Source organism: Acinonyx jubatus, chromosome D1 (genome assembly GCF_027475565.1).
Source record: "Acinonyx jubatus isolate Ajub_Pintada_27869175 chromosome D1, VMU_Ajub_asm_v1.0, whole genome shotgun sequence".
Lineage (NCBI taxonomy): Eukaryota > Metazoa > Chordata > Mammalia > Carnivora > Felidae > Acinonyx > Acinonyx jubatus.
The window spans coordinates 6,994,169-7,014,411 of record NC_069390.1 but is presented as its reverse complement, the minus strand read 5'-3'; the positions used below and the strand labels follow the sequence as shown (position 1 = coordinate 7,014,411).

The 20,243-nt window shown below is 58.9% G+C and overlaps 2 protein-coding genes and 1 long non-coding RNA gene across 12 annotated transcripts in view; 2 read left to right on the top strand and 1 right to left on the bottom strand.

The window, feature by feature from the left end:
• Positions 1–1,020: 1,020 nt before the first annotated feature.
• SLC25A45 (solute carrier family 25 member 45) lies at positions 1,021–9,501 on the bottom strand. 4 transcript variants are annotated; one of them, XM_053202941.1, is made up of 6 exons: positions 7,520–9,469; positions 6,639–6,682; positions 6,381–6,452; positions 5,898–6,083; positions 2,830–3,091; positions 1,021–2,674 (listed from the first exon to the last, which is right to left on the bottom strand). In XM_053202941.1, the coding sequence occupies exons 1-6, from the start codon at positions 7,749–7,751 to the stop codon at positions 2,406–2,408; spliced, it is 1,065 nt and encodes a 354-aa protein (XP_053058916.1). In that variant the 5' UTR covers positions 7,752–9,469; the 3' UTR covers positions 1,021–2,405. The 4 variants fall into 4 exon arrangements, with proteins under 4 accessions (XP_053058916.1, XP_026901276.1, XP_026901275.1 ...); XM_027045475.2 differs by having other exon boundaries at positions 7,715–8,133; XM_027045474.2 differs by lacking the exon at positions 7,520–9,469 and adding an exon at positions 6,791–7,507.
• Positions 2,151–7,557, top strand: LOC113595474 (uncharacterized). The gene is made up of 3 exons (XR_003415974.2): positions 2,151–3,093; positions 3,591–3,680; positions 6,293–7,557. It is a non-coding gene; the product is annotated as an uncharacterized LOC113595474 (long non-coding RNA).
• FRMD8 (FERM domain containing 8) overlaps positions 7,641–20,243 on the top strand; it is a 37,110-nt gene continuing 24,507 nt past the window's right edge. For 2 of the 7 annotated variants that reach the window (XR_008290260.1, XM_053202935.1), the window contains exons 1-6: positions 7,641–7,794; positions 13,278–13,362; positions 14,790–14,957; positions 18,892–18,993; positions 19,346–19,404; positions 19,536–19,702. Coding sequence is in view for 6 of the 7 variants with exons in the window: in XM_053202935.1 (XP_053058910.1) it covers positions 13,278–13,362; positions 14,790–14,957; positions 18,892–18,993; positions 19,346–19,404; positions 19,536–19,702 (581 nt within the window). In the remaining variant the exon portion in view is untranslated. Of the gene's footprint in view, positions 7,795–12,674; positions 12,989–13,277; positions 13,363–14,789; positions 14,958–18,891; positions 18,994–19,345; positions 19,405–19,535; positions 19,703–20,243 lie in introns of those variants that run through there. The other 5 variants (XM_053202937.1, XM_053202936.1, XM_053202939.1 and 2 more) reach the window with 5 other exon arrangements.

The window sequence follows — 20,243 nt, the reverse complement described above, 5'->3', positions numbered from 1 at the left end:
TGGGCACCCGGGTTCTGGGCCGACGGGGTGCCTCCTGCGTCCTCCGCAGGGCCTTCTGGGGGCCCCACTTCCGGCCAACAGTGAGGAATCTTCTTAAAGGTAAGAGATGGGCAATTTGCAAGGCGCCTGGGTGGCTCAGTCGGTTAAGCGTGTGACTTTGGCCCAGGTCACGATCTCACGGGCCGTGAGGTCAAGCCCCGCGTCAGGCTCTGTGCTGACAGCTCGGAGCCTGGAGCCTGCTTGGGATTCTGTGTCTCCCTCTCTGTCTCTCTGCCCCTTCCCCGCTCGTGCTCTGTCTCTATCAAAAATAAACATTAAAAAAAAAAAAATTAAACAAAAAGAGAGATGGGCAATTTGCAGGCATTACACATTTCTCTGGCAAAAGCCCAGGGACAGGGCCCCCCTGAGTTGTGAGGGAGGTTAGGAAATGGAGCCCGGCTCCGTGGGCACATGCCTTGCGGCCACACCGTGACACTGAAAGAAGACGGGCGCCGTTTGGGTGCCGCTGCAGTTTGCAGGCCACCGTCCAGTGAAGGAGAGCTCTGAGGAGCACACGTGGGGCTGATGCCATCAGGCCAGCCCCGAGTGGCTTTGAACTTGGTGGGAGGCTGTCGCAGGCCCCAGGTAGAACAGGGGGGCAGAGTAACTGGGCTCTGGAGTTGGAGGCTTGGATGTGTCTGGGCAGGCGGTGCGGCGGTGCGACATGCTGGCCATGTGACCTTGGACACGTTACACACACTCTCTGAGCTAAGGCTGTGATAAGAGCTAGAACACTGTAAACTGTGATAATATTGTGATGGTTTGGGGTGGGGGTTAAAGTTTATTTATTTTGAGAGAAAGCGGGCACACAAGCAGGGGAGGAGCAGAGAGAGAGGGAGAGCGAGAGGATCCCAAGCAGGCTTCTCCCTGTCAACGTGGACCCCGACGAGGGGCTTGATCCCATGAACAGTGAGATCATTAGCAGAGCTGAAATCAAAAGTCAGACGCTTAACCGACAGAGCCACCCCAGGCATCCAATGATGTTTTGTTTTAAGATTTTATTTTGTTTTTTAAAAGCAATCTCTGCACCCAACGGGGGGCTCAACCTCACAACTCCAAGATGGAGAGCCACGTGCTCCACTGACAGAGCCAGCCAGGTGCCCCTATTTTAATGGTTTTCATTGGGAGCCCCCAGTAAATGGTAAGAATTCCAGGCACTCAGGTCACCAGAAGGTGGGCCCAGGCTGACCTCAGACCAGATAGGGACATTAATGGGTACAAACTCTCCTCGGCTTCATTGCCAATCAAGGAACCCCTCTTTGGCCAGTTTGTAACCCCCACTTAGCAACTGAGATGGGTAAGAAAAACAAACACCGTCCGTGAGAGTGGCCAGGCCAGCACTCCTGGGGGAGGTGGCCCTCGACTTCCGGCACCAGTCCCCTGGAGATGACCCCCAAGAGGGGCCAGGCAGGCAAAAACTCCTGGTAGAAAGGTGGGGGTGCAGCACCAAGGAAGTGGGTGTGGTGGTTGGAGTTGGGGGACCGATCAGAAGTCTGGCCCCTGACTTCAAGGAGCTCCCTGTGTAATGGGGTTAGGCTGAGAAGCAAATCAACAACCACGACAAAGCACAGGGGAGGGAGGGCCGTGATCCAAGCCTGTGGGGGATGTGGACGAGATCAGGGGATGAGGTGGGGGTGGGGACTAGGAGGTGGGGGGTTGGGAATGGTATGAAAACCCCCCAGCCAGTCAAGAGGCAAGGGGGAGGCAAGGAAAGACTCCAAGAGACAGTGCTCAGCCTGGGCCCGGAGCGGGCTTAGCCACCCCTCGGGAACTGTTTGCTCCTGGCCACGAGGGAATAAGCCTTCCAGGCCAAGGCCAATAACAGCACAGCTTTTTCTCCAAGTGCGGGGCTGGGCTGTGGAAGCCCCCAGGGAGAAGAAAGCTAGTGGACAGGGAGGGCCCAGGAGGGGGGGGGGGCTCTCCCCCAGACCGGAAAGGAAGCCACTGAAGGACCCTGGACCAGCAGGGGACAGAAGGCTGCTCTCCAAGGGGGTCACGCGGGGAGCAGTTTGAAGGAGGTGAGGAGGGCCCGTGAGGACGAGTTGCTGGAATCCAGGGGGTGGCTGGTTAGCGCCCAGGGGCGCAGCCTCTAAGAGCTCTTTAAGGGGTGAAGCCCCAGGCTGGGGGCCAGAAGGTCACCAGCACCACGGGCCGGGAGTGGACTTCACAGACTCAAGGCGAGCGCTGCTGGGGGGCTGAAGTCAGCCTGTGTTCCGGAGCCCAGGGCCCGGGCCCACTGCTGCTCACCCTTGGGAAGGACTGGGCCTCTCGAATCGGATCGCAAGCCGGTGCTTTCACCTCGGCCTCCAAGCTGGGCAGGTGGGCGGTGGTCTCGCTGGGGAGCGGCCGGCATTACCTGCCTGGACTCAGCCCCACGAGCGGAGGAGGTATTCGTAGCTGAGGAAGGTGACGGCGTTGACAGGAAAGGCGCGGGCGCTGTTGATCGTCAGCCCCCGGAAGAAGACCCCCAGGCCTTCCTGCCGGGCGCTGCTTACCATGCAGTCCAGCACCCCCCGATACGCCCTGCGCTTCAGCCCAGCCATCTGCAGCCGGGACTTGATCACATCCAAGGGCGTGGCTACGGCCCAGGAGGCGATGCCTGCAAAGCCCCCTGCCACCAGCACCGTGGCTGGGCCTGGGGTAGAGGAATCCCAGACGGGTGTCAGACCCCAAGGAGCAAGGCACCCTCCCCCCCCATCCCCAGCGTCCCTCCCCATCCTCCGGGCAAGGGCCAGCTCCCCTCCCCCGCTCCCCCGTCCTTCCCCCCCCTCCTCACGCCAGTTCACTTACTGGGGTCCTGGCCGTCCCGCGTCGACTGGCGGCAGAGCCACTCATACGTGACAAAATAGATCCCCAGTGTGGGGGTGTCCCTCAGCGTCAGGGCCCAGGCTCCCCGGAACAGCCCCCGGGGCCCCTCCTCCTGGAAGATGGAGACCGCACAGTGCACAGGCCCCCGGTACCGGGGCGGGGGGCTGCCCGGAGGCCGCGCCCTTGGCTCCGTCTGGTTTTGTAGCCGGACTTTGATGAGGTCAAAAGGGGCCAAGCAGTAGACCTGTACGTAAGGAAGCAGGAAGACCCTGGGTGGGGCTCTGGGAGAGAACGACAGGCAGAGAACAATGGGCTGATCCTAACAAGAGGAAGGTAGGGAGCAGAGGGCCGCATCTTCCCCCGCCCGGGTCCCCGCTCGCAGCCTCTGCACACAGGGCTCGGCATGGGCCAGATGGCTTCCTTAGCATCAGACCCCTGACAGCGAGCAGCACTGTCCCTCTCCCTGGACAACAGCATTGAACTTGCCTGGTGCTTGGTGCTCAGAGACAAACCTGGATTGTTTCCCTAAGACTGAGGATAGGTTTCTAGCCTCCCCAAAGCCAGGGTGAGACCCACCTGCAGTGATTGGGTCTGAAGAAAAGATTTAGTCTGTGCCAGTGAGACAGCAAAGGGCTGATCGCCGCCCTCCCCACCCCCCCCCCCCCCCCCGCAGGGTGAAGGAGGTCACCTCAGTCCTGTTGGAGACTCCACTTCATAGGTTCTCCCTCCCCTACCTCCTGCAGGACACCTCTCAGAGGCCCCTGACGTGGTCAAGTGCTGGGCCAGCCTTTCCTGCCTCCTGAAAACCACCAACCACTTGTGTCCCAAGGAAGGTGGGTGATGGTGGGATCTGCGGGTCCTGGGATCTTATCACCCGGCTGAGGCAGAAGGGACGAACATTTGGGGTAGTATTAGGACTGAGGGTGGTTCCGGGTGGATGTGGAGGGAAGGTGGGGGCAGGGGCCAATGTGCGAATCAACACGGATGCACGAGGTCAAGGTCAGCTGTTAGAGTTCAGATGAGAATTGAGGTGAGGCTGAGGTTAGCACGTCATGAGGGGCTTCTGTGGTTATTGTTTCTTTCGTGGAAGGTACATGAGCTCAGGTCCTCAGCCCTGGAGGTGGCTGATGGCAGAGGCAGCTGGAAGTCGGCTCTGGCGGCGATGGTCAGAGGGCGACAGGCCAACTTTGCTTACTTCTTCCCCTGTAGGAAGGGCAGCGGGCTGGGGTCCCTCCCCCTGAGGCGTGACCCTGATACCATCCTTCAGAGTCTGTGGGCGGAGCCAAACTCAGGACTCCTCCAGGCGATGTGCCCCTGAGTCCAGGGCTCCTGAGGGTGAGGAAATGGCCGAGCCCAAGGTAGGGTGGCCAGCAGGGGCAGGTTAGGGTCCTCACTCCCCAACCTGTGCCCACGGGGTCACTGGGGACGGCAGACACTGCCACAGTGTTTGACAGGGTCAGCCTTTGCTGAGCCCAAGGCAACTTTTGTGCACATCAGAGGTTGTCATTCCCTGCCCTGTGCTAACCAGAGTCACTTCCTGCCTCTTCTTGCCCTTCTCCACACTGAAACACAATTTCTACTCCAAGATCCTGTTAAACCGAATCCATGGGCTTGATGGGAAACTGAGTTCCAGTCGGTCCTTGGACCAGGTCCCCATCAGTGACCCTATAACACCCCGTTCTGCTATCTATTCTGCTTTTTTTTTTTTAATTTTTAACATTTATTTATTATTGAGAGACAGAGCATGAGCAGGGGAGGAGCAGAGAGAGAGGGAGACAGAATCCAAAGCAGGCTCCAGGCTCTGAGCTGTCAGCACAGAGCTGGACGCGGGGCTCGAACTCACAAACTGCAAGATCATGACCTGAGCTGAAGTCGGACGCTTAACCGACTGAGCCACCCAGGCGCCCCTGTTTTGCTTTCTAAAGAGCAGGAGGGAAGGGTGACTTAGGAGCTGGGCCTTTCTGGGCCAGCTACTAGCCTGGGGTCTCAGTTCTCTTCCTTGTTTTTGTGGGGTGCAAGTCTCAGGGCTTGGGAGATATGCAGGCATGTGTCCTGCACAAGAAGGGGCAGGAGAAAGGCCAGGACCTTTGGGGGTCTCATGAATCATTAATTCACTTGAGCGAGCCTCCTGGTTCTGTCCTTTGTCCTCGCTCTCTGCCCCATGAAGTATGTTAGGAGCGTCAGGGCAATGTCAAATAGGGGGTGACGGAAGGCGCCCGGCTGGGGTGTGGAGGGGAGCCAGGCAAGAGTCCCTCCGCCTCTGTGCTCACGCCCCGCAATCAGCTGGGATTCCCCCTGGTGCCTGGAAGCCGCGTCTTCCTCCACCCCATCAATCAAAAGCTGGATACTTAAGTGCTGAGAACAAAGACCAAAACCGAATGATGAGAGCTATTTAATGATTAATGCCCTGGGCCTCTCGCAGCGAGCTCTGTGGACTGGGGCCCCGCGAGGCTCACAGATCCCGGCCCACCACATGCTGCAGGCAAAGGGGCTGAGCAGGGCATGAGCTGGGGCAGTGCCAGGACCACGCCAGGACTGGAAGGGCTGGGCTCGGAGCTCTGGGAGCGCTGTCAGTCCTCCAGGGCAAGAGGTCACCCGGGGGAGAAGTCTTCCCAGAGCCCGGAGGCGGGCAGAGCCCTCCGAGCGGGCAAGCCCCGTCAGCCTCAGAGTGGGGCATCGACTGTTCTCCATGCGGCCCCCTCAGCACCGTCTCCCCAGACCCCACCCCCAGCTCTCTCTGCCTTCTGCCCCGCTCCCCCCCCCCCCAGTGTTCTCCATGACCCTCCCCTCCAAGCCTGCAGCCCAGACGGCCACAGCCAGCTCTGCCAGGCCAGGTCATCGGGCAGAAGCCAGGAGCTGGCCATTCCCCCACGGCTCCTCATGTACCCGTTGGGGAGACCCAGGGTCTGCAGAGAGGGCTGGGAGGGGAAGCAGCAAACGGACCTTCGCTGTGCCCATATGCACGCGTGTGTGGATGTGTGTGCATGCATACACCTGTGCGCGTGTGCATGACCGTACCTGTGTGGACACACCCCACACCTCCCTCTCACCTGCACAAACCCTCCGGTGCAGCCAGCTGTGAAGACGTGTATGTAGCTGGGTGGCTGGGCCCGCCGTTCCTGGTGAGAGGTTGCCGTGAGCGCCAGCAGGGTGTTGCTGTAGACCCCGAACAGGACGGAGTTGACCATGGCTATGCTCGCAATGGGGAAGCTCATTCCCTTGAAAAAGCCCAGGAGCTGTAGAAAGATGTGGCAAATGCTAAAGTGGCTGGGGGACCAGGGAGGCCTCCTCTTCTCCCCTCCCACCTCTCGCAGGGTCTCCTCTGGCTAGAAACCACTCCTGAAACCTGCCGAAGGGAGGTCGAGGCAGCCCCAGGTCCATCCTCGGGGCACCAAGCTACCACCCAGCCCCGGGTAGCCCCAGACTTAGGTCATCTCTCTTCCAGGGACAGAGCCCTGCCAGGGGGCAAGAAAGCTGGTGCTGGCCACCCGGAGGCCTCCTATGCCAAAGCCCCCAAGAAGCAAGACACCCACCGACTCATGGCGGTAAGTCTTCACCATACAATCGATGATGCCCCGGTATGTGGTCTGGGTCTGTAGCCGCACCTGGATGAGGAGGACAGAGCAGGCAGCCCAGCAGGGATGGGCAGAGACGGCTCTAGCCCAGCTCCTCCGTCTGCCCAGCAGGATGCCAGCAGGGCAGGACTCATAGGACAGACCCCCCTCTCAAGGCATCCTGACTGTTGGTTCAGGTCGTAGCCTTTATTCCTTGAGTGCGTCCCCTCGACTCACCTTTACAGTGTCAAAAGGGTGTCCCAGGACCAAACCCAGAGCTCCTGTGGGATAAGAAGATGGTATGAGTGAGGCCCCCTGCGCCATGCTGAGGAAGCAGGTGCCTAGAGGGAAGGGGAATTCAGGGGGGAGAAAATGGGGCAGAGCCCTACCTGCCAGACTCCAAAGAAACTCCAGCTGTCCCCTTTGCAACCTCCTCCACACCAGGTACTGGGTGAGGCAGGCATGGGGACGTGGGGACATGGGGACAATCAGAGAGAGCCCTGGCCCCACCTGGAGGACACAGGCCGAAGGGAGGAGCCAACCACAGACACCACGTCCTCATAGCGTCTAACACTGCCTGTCTTGCCTATTTAACCGTGGAGCGGTGGGATGGGTTCTCCGGTGCTTCCGCCTCGCTGCCGGCCTGACTCCTTCCCTCTTGCCTTCCACTCACTACTGCCGTGGAGTATGTGGCCTCGATCCAGACGGGGCCCTGCTCTCCCCGCCTCCACCCCCTCAGCCAGCAGTACGGAGCTGGGAGCCCTTAGGACAGTCGTGCTGACACCAGGGGAGGAGGGTCCCGGCCCCCAGGCCATCTCCCCTGTGTAGCAGGTGCAGGTTCCGGAGGCAGAACCTTCTCAGGAGGCAGGTTCGAAACGTCCCTCTCTTTTCTTCTGAGAGAAGTGTCACCCAGAAGCTGGGCTGGGTCCCCAGCACAGCAGGCCTCAGCGACAGGGCCTGCAGCCCACGGCTGGGTAGTGCAGAGGCCCAAAGGGGAATGCAGGACAGCTGCTGGGGTCAAAGGTGAACTTCCTTTCTGAGCCCCCCAGGGTGGGCCTAGGGAAGCGGGGTTCCTGGTGCAGGTCTGCAGGCGCAGGTGAGTCTGGGGGAGTGCTCGCCTTGGCCCTGGAGGCGAGGGCAGCTCGGCTTCCTCTCCGCTCCCCTCGGGCAACTGCCAGGAGGCTCCGGGATAGCTGGCTCTGGGTGGTGCTTCTGGGCCACCAGGACTTTGGTCTCAGCTCCTCCCAAATCACCAGGAAGTGACCCACCCCTGGGGTGGAGGGGATGTGACAGAAGGGAGAAAAGTGTCTCACCAGAGATCCAGCCGGCCACAAACTCCTCCACGGGCATTGTCCGGCAGGGGTGGAAACTGGTGGCTCCAGCAGAGACACTGGTGAGTGCAGGTTCCTGGTCTCCCTCCCCCTGATCTGCCTGATAACCTGCCACTAATGTTTAACTCTGCCCGTAGGGTGAGCAGTGGCCCGGTGCCCAGACCTCGGCACCAGGAGAAGGGAGGGAGCCAACTCGGGTGGCCTCGACGGCAGAGGAGGGCGCACCGTGTGAAATCTCAGGGCAGGGGTGATGGCCCAGGTGGCCTGACCCCCTGCCGGCCAACGACGGCCTCGCAGCCTCCCACGGTGACCAGGCAGGGCAGCCGGGCCCCAGCCTCCAGGGCTGCCTCCGGCTTTAACGAGCCTATTGAGGGCAAGGCCCTGCTTACCCGGCCCAGCGGGCCCCAACCCCCTCTATCCCCACAGCACCTCACGCCAGGCTGTCGCCCACTCGGGACAGGCAGCCAGGCCTGCAGAGATGGGGCATGGCCACCAGGGGGCAGACAGACGGCGTGGGAGGAGAGGAGTGATTCTTGGGCCTGAAGCCCTGCCTTCTCCCAGGGTTGTCTATGGCTCCCCAGCTCCCTCGTGTGAGTCAGAAACAGCTTCCCTCGCTTGGCCTTCTCTTCTCCATCCCTCCTTTCTAGGGGGAAAGCTGGGGATTTCAAGCGTGTAAAGGCTGGTGTGTGTCTCAGTTCAAGGGTTATGACTGCCCATTTCTCTTTGGACAATAACCCAAACTGACAAGGCAGGGACCTGAATCCCTCTCTCTCGCTCTCGGCTTCCTTCGACCAAGCTTCTCTGTTGCCAATACATTCAACATGCTACAGCGTGCACCATTATTCCACTCGCCCATCGGCTCTTTACGAGCTGAGTGCGGTTAAATACACTCCTCCGTGTTGTTTTGAAAATGGTATTTCACATCATTTAAAAATTGTGTTGCATCTTTTGAGAAATTAGATGACCGTTCATGCCTTGTGTTTCTCACACCTGTCTGGTACTTTTTTTTTTTTCAACATATGAAATTTATTGTGCTGTCTGGTACTTTTATCTTTTCTGCTTCCGCCCTCTCTTTCTGCCTTAGTGGGGGCCGATGTACATGAGCAGAGGCAGCATGGGCTGTGGTGTCGTCCGGTCTCAGCTCTGCCCCCACCAGCCAAGTGATCTGTGGCAAGGCGCGTGCTTCCCGAGGCGCTTTTCTCCCACGTCCTTTGGGAGTCTCCAGAGGTCACTAGAGGGGGTTTCTGGGGCGGTGGTGTTCACGTTCAGGATCACGACCTCATCCAGGGCTGTGTTTCTGAATTTCTCCATTACACTTGAATGATTCCCTTGCAGTGGGGCACGGGAGCACAGCGGCAGTCCCGCAGCCTTGGGGGCAGAGGCAGGGCATCAGGGCAGACCCATGGGTGCAGGCAGAAAGCGCTGAGCTTGCTGAACACGATGAACCTCCGACATTAACAGAGCGCACAGGGGTTCTGATGTAACGTGTTGTTTCCATCGACAGCCACAGAATATTCTGTCAGATTCTATTCTTAGGTATGCTGGGTAGTGGGGCGGGGGCGGGGTCTTCTTTCGAGGGCACAGAGATCCAGTGCTCGGGTGCCATGGCCCACAGAAATCTGTGAAGGCACCAAATGTGGGTCCCAACTTTTGGAGTCCTCCTTGACCCCTCCCTTTCCCTCATACCTCAATAACACTCCATAAGGAAACTGTGTTGGGTTGGTATTGCCTTCAAAACACATCCCACACCCCACCCCTCCACACCTCCTCCACTGCTACTACCCAGGCCCGAAGCCACCATCACCTCCGCTTGGATCCCTGCCTGGCCTCCCTGCCTCCACCCCTGCCCCCTTCCAGGCTGTTCTCCACCTCGCAGCCAGAGCTACGCAGGTGAAATTTAAGTCAGGCCATGTCTGTCCTCTGCTCCACACCCTGCACGGGTCCCATCCTGCTCAGAGTCAAAACCAAAGTCCTACCTAGGCTCTAGAAGCCTTCACAGTACAGCCCCATGTTCTTTTGACCTCTGTCCCAGCCACTCTGGCCTCCTTCTCTTCTTCAGAAGGGTTCCTGGCTCCAGGCCTTGGGCATCGGCTGTCCCTTCTCCCTGTCGGCCTGGTCTAGCCTGGACTCAAACGTCATCTGCCTGGCATTCCTGGTGCCCCTTTCCTGGATCTACCTTTCTTTTCTTTCATCGCACTCATCACTGTCTGATGCACTGTGTCATTAACTTGTTGTCTGGGCTGGGATCTCGGGCTGTTTTGTTTACTGATGTTATCCCGAAGGCTTAGAACAGCGCGTAGCACAGAGTAGGCACTCAATCAATTTTTGTTGCAAGTGTGAATGAGCAGACAAGGGAGGGAGCAGCATTAGTGGCCAGCCTTGCAGCCACCCCTGGGTCTCCAGTTCTCTAGCCCCATCTCCAAATGGCCCCGAAGGATGTAAAGTCCCAACAATACTCCTACCTGCCCCTCCAGATCTCGTGGCAACTCTTACTTCCCCAGCAGATGCCCAAGAATCAGTCCCGCTCACCCTTCCGCTTTCCCATTGTGGCCAAAGCAGCATCCACCCCCCACTACTTTCTCGCGGGCAGACAGGTTCTACGAAGCGGGGTTCACGTCTGACCTCCTGGGGGTCCCTGGGCTGCCCCAGTGACCTTCCTGAGCGCTGGCTTCTCACCAAGGGCTGGACTACAGTCCTCATCCTGCTGCTTACCCTCTCCCAAGGGATGGTGGGCAATCCCTTCTGTGGGCCTTAGGGTCCTTCACTTCTTGCAGAGGTAGGAAACCAGCCCAGTTGATTGCTGAGTCTAAGACCTCTTGGCTCTAAAGGCCTGAGGGCTGCTGTCCTCACATCAGAATGGGCCCTGCTCTCTTCTCTCATCCCAGCCCACCACCCCCGTTCAAGGGAGACCCACTACCACTCTCGGGAGCCTTGCCAGGCTAGCCTTTTGCCTGGCAGAGCAGAGCTCTGACCTCGTCCTCCTCTAGCTCACAACCTCCAAAACATCCTCACTGCCTGCCAAACCCACCACACACCCCTCTCCCTGGTGTTCACACCCCTTCCCAGGTGCCACCCCATCTTCCCAGCCTCACCTGCTGTGCTCTGATTGCCCAGGACTTCCCCGGTGTCCTAACCTTGCTCCCACAGTTCCCACTACTGGGAATGCCTTCAGGAATCTCTTCTGGTGCCCCTCCTCACGGGATGTGGGTTCCGGCCTCCTTACCACCACATACTGCCAGACATCAGCTTTGTTATTTAAACGTCCTGATCCTATTTTTTCACCAACAAATGGAGATATACTATCCACCTCCTAGTGTGGTATAAGGATTAAAGGACTTTGGAAAGAGAGGTGCCTGAGTGGCTCAGTGGGTTAAGCGTCCGACTTCTGCTTAGGTCATGATCTCATGGTTCATGAGTTGGAGCCCCTGTGCTGTCAGCTCAGAGCCTGGAGCCCGCTTTGGGTTCTGTATCTCCCTCTCTCTCTGCCCCTCCCCTGCTCACACTCTGTCTCTGTCTCTCTGTCTCAAATAAATAAACATTGAAAAAAATTATAAGAAAAGAAACTGGCACATTGTATACGCTCCACAAACAGCAGCTGCTTACTCTTACTTGTACTCACATGGGCCATGAGGGTGACATGAGGAGACAGGGGAGGGCCTGGCACCCAGCAGGGCTCAGGAATTGAAGACCCTTCTCTTCCTGCTTGTAGCACCTTAGAGCTCTTAAGGCAATTCCGTCATCTTATGTAGTTTTAAACCTGCATTTCTTCTGGGCTTCTCTCTTCCCCCTCTCTACCTCCACTCCCTAATTCAACCAGAACAGAAGCTTCCTGAGGGCAGGGCAGTGTCTCACCCTGGCCCCCATCCCCTGCCCTAGCCCAGACCCCACACCCAGTACGCACTCAAGCACACTGAACTGTGTCCCACTTTGCTCCCACTGGCTTAGGGAGGCCACCAAACCATCGTGTCCTGGTCTGAGGGTCCCAGAGCTTAGAACCTGGAGGCAGATGCCCATTCTGACCGCACTCTTCTCTCCAGCTCACACCTGAGCTCCCTTGAGTCCTCAGTTCACGCGAGGAAGACATGTTGTAACGGGCTCAATTGCGCAGCAGTGTGGCAATTAGGAGATGGGGCAGCCTCCCAATGCAGGGGGCGGGGAGGAATCAGAGCATGGTGAGCCCGCGCCTCCCTTGCACCCCCACCATCCCTGATCACCCAGCCCATTGTGGTGAGAACAATTTCTGGTTCCTCTGGCTTAGGAAGGTGCCCCATGGACCTGTTTTTCCCCCTGAGAGCTACACCTCAGGCATACACATGCTGGCATTGCCAGGACATGTTGGTGACGTGACCCTGGGATAATGGTTTCACACCTGTCTCTTCAGGGGCCCAATGCCTCTTTCTGGCGTGGGAACGGCTCAAGGTCTCCAGGCTGTGTGTCTAAGATAGAGAGGGTTCATGTGACTGCACCTTGGAAAATCAAGTGTGTCTGGCCTGGGTTTCTAGCATATAACCTGAGAGTCCTAGGAGGCCACTGAGTTCAATCTCTTCATTTTACAGATCGGAAACTGGGGCCCGGGGGAGAAGGGGCTTGTGCAGGCCGAGTCCGTAGAAGGGCCCAGTCTTCTGACCACAGCAAAGAGCCCCTAACCCCTCATGGCCCAGGGGGAGCTGCTGCAGTACAGGCTGCTGCCTGAGTCACCTTTACGCAACACCCAGAACAGTGCGGGTCCCTGACACGTCCCAGGACGCATCTCCATATTTGCAAGTGAGGGCACCGGCCCCAAACCACGCGCAAGTGATTACCCATAGCTCGGTCACCATTCCTGATTTCCTTGAACCTTCGCCACACCTTGTTACAGGCCAGCGGGCAGGCCCGTGGAGGGGGTGGGGGGGGGGGCGCTGCCCTCGGTCACCGTGTTGGTGGCGGGGATGTTTCGCGGCGCGGCCACCTGGCGACCAGAGGCGTAACCAAACACGCGAGGCCCAGGTTTCCGCGGGCCCGTGAGAGGCGAGAGCGCGCCAGCGCCAGGCAGGGCGCGTGCGCCGCAGTCCCGGGCCCCCATTGGTTCCTGCGGGTTGGGAGGCGGGGCCGTGCGCGTCGCGCTTCCTCCGCCCCAGCTTCCGCGTCCTCGCCCCGGTAGCCGGACCCCGAGCGGGTGCCAGAGTCTTATCCGGTTTCAGAGCTGGAGTCGGACCGGAGGGGTCGGAGTTAGACCAGGACCCTGGGCTGAAGCGGCGGGCACTGACTCCCTGCGAGGTGAGAGCGCGGCGACGCCCTGCGCGGGTCCTCACCGCGGATGGGAAGGCGCCGTGCCCTGCCTGGGGCATCCCGGCGAGTCGACCCCGCACCTGACCACCCGCCTCGAGCTTGAGTTGGCTGAAGACCCGCTGGTCTGCACACCGGTGCCCCCAGCCAACGCTGTTCACTTTCGCAGATCAGTCCGGGACTCCAGCCTTCCTCAGTGAGAGTTTGAGGGGCTCCCCAATCCCCTCATCCCTAGACACTCCCTCCCCCCAGCGGCCGTTCTTTCTCTTTCCTTGTGTAGATGGACGGGACAGAAGGCAATGTTGGGCAACCGGGCCCCGCTGAGCGGTCCCATCGAAGCAGCGTGTCCTCCGTGGGAGCCCGAGGTGGGTCCCTGTCCCCCTTACCTAATCTCCATACCCAGTTTGTGTCTCAGCCCTGGGAAAGTGGCCCTGGCTTGTCATCTCTTTCATTAAAGAGAATCTTATATAGTAATTAACAAATAAGGTCTGTGGCCGTGTGAAAAGTGACAGAAGACAGAGGACGTGGGCTCTGTCACTAGGCTGTTGGCCAAGTTGGGTACTGTTCTTGAACTTCCCTTTCTTCATTTGTAAAATGAGCATATCTTACATAGCTGTGGAATTGAAATGAAACCTCATGAATGAAAGTGCCACCTTGACTTTCTTTGATTTCTTTCTCACAAACAGCAGGGTGAAAGCAGACATCATTATCTTCATCTTATAAGGAAGGAAATTGGGCCCTAGAGAGGTTAAGTCAGTGGGTACTGGAGCCTGCATTGACTCTGTTTTCCCTACCTGAAAAGTGAGTCTGAATCACAGCCTCCTGGAGATTATTTTATGGTCTGTCAAGAAAGTAGCTGTTAGAGGCAGAACAGACTGGAGATCCAAAACGCACGTTCATGTGTGTTGATGATAAACTATGCCTTTGCCTTTCATAGGCTTTACCCCATTGGATTCACAGCTTGTCTTTGAGAGACGGGGATTAGCCCTGCTTTAATGAAGCAAGTCACATTCACACTTGCTGGAATCAGCCCACCAGCCAGGACCCCGGCTGGACTGGAACCCAGGTATTTGGGCCTCCGAGCTCAGTGGTCCTTCACTGTACCTGCAGTTCCAAGGATGGGGATTTGAATCTGGCTGCTCTTCTGAGGGTCTCCCTTCAGCACCAGGCTCCAAATAAGAATCCTACAAAGCTGACACAAGTGAACACTCAACTTTTTAGGTTATATTTCTCCTGGCCTAGTTAGACTGTCCTGGAAGGCCATGGTATTGAGTCCTGAGGCTTGGAGAATCCTATGGAAGCTGAACCCTGGAACTTGCTTTACCCTGGGGTGGCCTTAGGAATCCCCTGTTCTATCTTAGCTGGGGCCAGAGAGAGACAGCTACTTGCCTGGGGATAATAGCCAGTTGTCAACTCTCCTGCCTCGAAGCCTGATACACTAACTCCTATAATCTCAGGACGGGTTTGGCCTGTCTCTGCCTCAGTTCTCACCTGTGGAATGTTCTCCATCAAGGAAGAAGCCTAGGGAGCTAGGGTGGGGAGTTAGGGCTGGGCCAGAGTTGCTGTGTTTCTGGGTGGTTTGAGGGTCTCAGATAAGCCTTAACACCACTCGTCACAGGGTCTTTTGAAGATGCTGGGGCTCTGCCTCTAGAGTATGGAGGCATTCTAAGGGATTGGGGCAGCAGAGGAGGGGGGCTCTTGCCCCAGTGGAGGGGGATAGAGGGTTCCTGGTCAGCATGCCTCTGCCTACGTAGCAGGCCCAGCTGACCCTGCCCAGTTTCTGTTGTTGCAGCAGCTGACGTGCTGGTGTACCTGGCGGATGACACAGTGGTGCCCCTGGCCGTGGAGAACCTGCCCTCACTTAATGCCCACGAGCTGCACCGGGCTGTCCGTGAGGTCCTACAGCTCCCAGACATCGCCCTGGATGTCTTTGCACTCTGGCTTGTCTCCCCTCTGCTGGGTAAGGCTTGGCAGTCAGAAGCCCAGGCCGGAGGGTTGGAAGGGCAATGACCAGTAGGGAGGGGACAGCTTCCGGAACCTCTGGCCACAGACATCAGGAGAAAGTGGGACTTCTGTATGTCCTGGAGCTGTCCACCGCTTCTAGGACACCTGGATCCTCTGCCCCCACTCTCTCTCTGCTGGTGGCAGAGGAGGGGTCGAGCCTGCCCCTCAGCCTCGCTGGTGCTGGACCTGGGGCATGAAGAGGATCAGGACTGGGGGACAGGGATGGAAGGGATCTGCATTCACTGAGCATGTGGTCCATGCCACGACCTGAGCTGGCATTTCTTGAGCAGAATCTCTCCTCACCCTAATGGCCCAGCCCTGTCTTACAGATGAAGAAGGTGAGGTTTGGAGTGGTGGGTTCAGTGACTGGTAGGACCCAGATCAGAATGGAAGCCTGGACAGGGCCTCCTCAGCCAGCCTCTGAACTGCAACCTCCTCGTTGGGGGCAGGGAGGAATGTGGGCCAAGGAAGCAGCCACCCCCGAGGGTGGGGTGGACAGGACGAGTGGGAACTTGACTTTTCTGCACGGGGCGTCCAGCCCTGCTTGGTTTCTGGTCCATGACCACCTGTGTCCTGTCCTTTCAGGCTGAGATCCCAAGGCGGGGAGGCGGTAGCTCTCCACATCCTCAGGCTTGGGGGCGGGGGCGGGGGTATCCCTGAGGCCTCTGAATAGGGTCCCTGGCCTGCTGGCTCGCACAGGAAGAAGGCCAAAGGAGAGGGTGCCCCAACAGGTGCCAGGGCCAGGCGTGTCTGCTGAGCTTAAATATTCTCCTTTCTTGTAGAGGAACAGGGGCAAGAAGGGGGTGATGTGTCCCCCAGGGCCCCTAGTGGTTACCTCTTTGTCAGGCCAGTGGGATTTGTGCCTCTGCCCCAGAGGGGGAATCTCTAGTGACCAGTGGGAGACGGAGTGCCCATCCTGTGTATCTCCATCCTGTCCATGTCCTGTGTCCAACCCCCACCCTGCCCTGTTGGAGCTTCCTGTCCAGCTGCTACTCTCGCCCACCCTCTTCCTGCTGGCAGGTCTCCTCCACCCATTCCCCATCCAGCTCAGCCTACCTCTTTTCCACCCTCCGGGTGTGGGTCGAAACTGCGAGCCCCTTGGTTTGTATCTTTGGGAAGCTGGTGGTGTCTGTTTCAAGGGTTTCGGCTGGCCCCTGCCCCGCCTCAGGCTCTCTCTGTCCCTGCAGCTGGGCAGCTCCTCCTACTTCCTCCGCCCCCACTCCCTCCTCTTCACATTCCTGTCTCCCCCCCCCCCTTCCCTCGCAAGAACATGAATGGGCTGCCTGTGTGGCCGGCCCGGGTCACCCTGGGGCACCACCCTGTCCAGGAGGAGGGTGGCTAGAGGCCCCAGCATGAAGTCAGTGCCCACTTGGTTCCCTGGCTGGGTTCGGGAAGGCTGAAAGGCCATTTCTTCTTTGACTCAGGCCCCTCGGAACCCTTGGCTGCCCCCCAACCCCAGAGTGGGTTAAGCTATGACAAATGCCCCAGGGCTGTAAGGGGGGAGGGGTGCTGTGGGCTGGAGCTACCCCTCAAGCTGGATGTTTGGGGAATGTTTGTCCTTCTCAGTGCCCTTGTCACTCTGCATGGAACAGGCTCCAGGGACCATCAGTCTCATCCGAGTGAAAGCCTCCAGACAGGAAGGTCCTGTCTGAAAGTGTGTGGGACCGCAGGGTCAGTGTAGTCCTGCTCTGATCATGGGAGTCCCCTTAGCTGCTGGAGCTCGAGATCAGGGCTGGGCTGTAGACAGAAGGAAGGGCACCATTGCCCCCGGTCCACTCTCCCTCTCAGTGTGTCCGGAGGTCCCAGCTAGTCAGTTACCTTGGTCACCTCACAGGTAGGTCCAGAGCCGCCTCCCAGCACCCCTGTGGCGGCCAGTGATCTAAATGCCCGGGACACAGTGGGAAGCAGGACCAAAGGTGTCCCTGCCCTGGGGGAACTCGCAGTCTGAAGTGTGGTGCAGGAGCTGTGGTCCTGGTTGCCACTAACTCTTGGTGGCCTTGGGCAGGCACTGTCTTTCTTTGGACTTCAGTTTCCCACCTGTTCAGTGGATGGTCTCCGTACCCTCTGGCTCTGGCATCCTCTGAGCATCCCGGTGCAAAACATGTGGAAGCTGAGTGGCCGGGTGGGTAGGGTTGAAGACGGAGCCTTTCTTGGAGGGGAGAGGGTGCTGCTACTGGGTGTGGCAGAGGCGGCGGCAGATGGGTGTGGGCAAGGATCTAGGTTGGAAATGAGGGACAAGGAGCCACTGGGAAATCTGAATATCTGAGAAACATTGGAGGAGAAAGGGGTGTGAGGAAGCTGAATGCAGGGGTGGATGGGAGACGCTGCAAGCAGGAGGGAGACCAGTTTGGGGGGGTTTGGCTACTGTTTTGTGTTAAGATCAGGGACCAGATGGGGGCACCTGGGTGGCTCAGTTGGTTAAGCAACTGACTTTGGCTCAGGTCGTGATCTCACAGTTCGTGAGTTTAAGTCCCACTCCGGGTGAGCTCGAGCCCCACTTCGGGAGAATACAAGCCCCGCTTTGGGTGAACCCAGCTTCTCTCTCTCTCCCCTCTCTGCCCCTTGCTTACTTGCGCCCTCTCTCTCCCCAAAAAAAAAAAAAAAAAAAAAAACGGGGATCAGATGAAAGCCCAAAGAACAGAGATAAAGACCCTTGGCTTCATGCTGGCAGGATAAGGTGCCCAGCCCCCTGGTGGGGGATGAGGGAGGAGATAGGGGTCAGAAGCAGGGTCAGAAGGCAGGAGTAGCTAGTCGATGGCATGGATATTGCCACTTCCCCACTCCCCTACCTCCAGCAGCCATCCTCATTCATCTGATGTCCTGGAAGTGGCCTCTGACTTCTCAAAGGCTGTGGTCACTGATGCGTAAGGTGAAAGTGCTTTCCTATTCCTGGCCCGGGGTGTCGAGCCCTGGGGCCAGCTGGCTGCCCAGAGTCAAGGGGCCACGAGAGATGCACTTGGCCATTCTGTCCACCCATGTGAGGGCCTGCGGTGGGCCAGCGGTAAAGCAGTGAATGGGATAGAGCCACTCTTGGCCCGTGTGACCCGAGGACTCAGCAGCTAGTGGAGCATAGGCAGGGAGGTGACATCAGGTAGTGGTAAACGCCGTAAAGGCAACCACATGAGGGTGTGGTTGGCAGGGAGGAAGTTGATGAGGGGAGCTGCCTCAGTGAAGGGTCTGGGGAAGGACACGCTTGAACTGAGACCCAAGCCAGCCAGTCATGTGGGGGGCGGTGTGGGGGGATGCCTGAGGCTGGAGGAACAGCGCGTACAAAGGCCCTGAGGCACCGACATGCTGGGGAGATTCAAGCTATTGAAGAAGGCCGGTATGGCAGGAGCAGAGCGGGAGAAGGAGTGAGGAGGAAATGAGGTGGGCAAGCTGGATGGCATGGAATAAAGGTCAGCCAGAGTTCCTGGGGAGGATGCTGGAGGTGAGGCCTGGAGAGGAGGAAGCCCAGGCTCTGCCAGGGGCAAGAGAAGACAGCCTCTTGGGTCTGTGGGTCCCAGTTATCAGCTTTGGGCTCTGCTTCCTAATGGCAGTGCTGGGTTCTTCTGTACCACCATCTCTGGCTCTTTCTGTCGGCCACCGCCTCTCGTGCTGGAGGGAACAGTCAGAGGCTGGTGCTGCCTAGAGCCTGACCCTCTCTCACCTGTTGTGTGACTTTGGACAAGTGATTTAACCTCTCTGTGCCTCATTTCTCTGCCTGAGTGAAACGCGAGCATAGCGTTCTTACAGAGCAGATGCACGTAAACCACTCGAAATGGTTCGGGGTGCTTGTACCTGCTCAGTTAATACCGGCCACGACGGCCATCGTCGTCGCCTTCGTTCGCGGGTGGCAGTCGTACTGGTTAGAGGCCACACTCACGGCCGCTTCCCCTCTCGTCCCGCAGAGGTGCAGCTGAAGCCCAAGCACCAGCCCTACAAGCTGGGCCGCCAGTGGCCGGAACTACTGCTGCGTTTTACCGACGCCCCCGATGACGATGTGGCCATGGGTCAGTGCTGCCGCCCGCTGGCCCGCATCTCTCCCAGGCACCCTCGGCCACTCCTTCCAGGGGAAGATCCTTGGTGTGGAGGGGTGGGGGGCAGACTGTGCCAGGGGCCAGGGAGGGCAGCCCCTTGGGCCTTTGGGCCTCACTAACCAGCTTTTGCAGGATCCTTGAGGGGAACCCAGGAGGGGGGTGGCCCCGGGGGTCAGCATGCGCATTGAGACAAGCCAGCCTCCCAGTCTCTGGACAGCCCTCCGGCTTTGTCAGTCGTGGTGGGTGAAGGGGGCACTAGGCCTGTCAGGGGAGAGGGCCGGGCTGAGCTGGGGAGCCGGGCGGTGACCCCAGCCTCTCTCCCCAGATGAGCCTTCCCTGCAGTTCCGAAGGAACGTGTTTTTCCCAAAGCGGCGGGAGCTCCAGGTGAGGCGGTGAGCGCCAGGCGGTGCCCCCGTCCCTGGGGCCCTGTGTCCGGCCTCCCCTTGTCCGCAGACCCCTGGACACTGGTGTGCCACCCCAGCTGAGCAGCCCCTCCGTCCCGCACCGGCCCACAGATCCACGACGAGGAGGTCCTGCGGCTGCTCTATGAGGAGGCCAAAGGCAACGTGCTGGCCGCACGGTACCCATGTGACGTGGAGGACTGCGAGGCCCTGGGCGCCCTGGTGTGCCGCGTGCAGCTCGGGCCCTACCAGCCTGGCCAGCCCACTGCCTGTGCCGTGAGGTGAGGGCTAGTGGGACCTGAGGCGGGGGCACGGGGTGGGGAGGGTTGTCCTGGAGCCCTGCTTGCAGGTGACCCGACAAGATCTGGAGTCGGGAGGTGTAGGCCCCCTGGGGCTGGCCCCGACGCTGTGTGACCTTGAGCAACTCACCCCACCTCTCTGAGCCTCCTTTTCCTCGTCTGCTCTGGGCTGAAGAGCCTGAGAAGTGGGAGCTTTGGGTGAAGTGACACCTGTGAGAGGAGCCCCCAGGTGTGCATGAGGGTGGAGCCTCCATCTGAGGTCAGGAGGGAGGTGAGCTGGTTCTTCCGGGGACTGACCCCCATCACCAATGACCGTCCAGCTTAGTTCCGCACTCCAGGGACGAGGTCCCGTTCCCCGGGCACTCCAGCCTGCGGGCTCTGGGCTTCCCACCCCCTCCCAAGAAGCAGTGCTCTCTGCTGTGACAGTGAGTGTGCCCCAGAAGCACACCAGGCCGGACTCTGACTTCCATGGACAATGGTCCTGAGGTTTAGAGGTAATTCCAGTGGAGATGAACTTTCAGCA

Coding starts and splice junctions, on each gene's coding strand:
- SLC25A45 (XM_053202941.1), bottom strand. CDS start 7,751: ATGCCCGTGGAGGAGTTTGTGGCCGGCTGGATCTCTGGTGAGACACTT. Junction 6,084..6,380: donor AGACTTACCGCCATGAGTCG/GTGGGTGTCTTG, acceptor ATCTTTCTACAG/CTCCTGGGCTTTTTCAAGGG. Junction 3,092..5,897: donor GCACCGGAGGGTTTGTGCAG/GTGAGAGGGAGG, acceptor CCTTACGTACAG/GTCTACTGCTTGGCCCCTTT.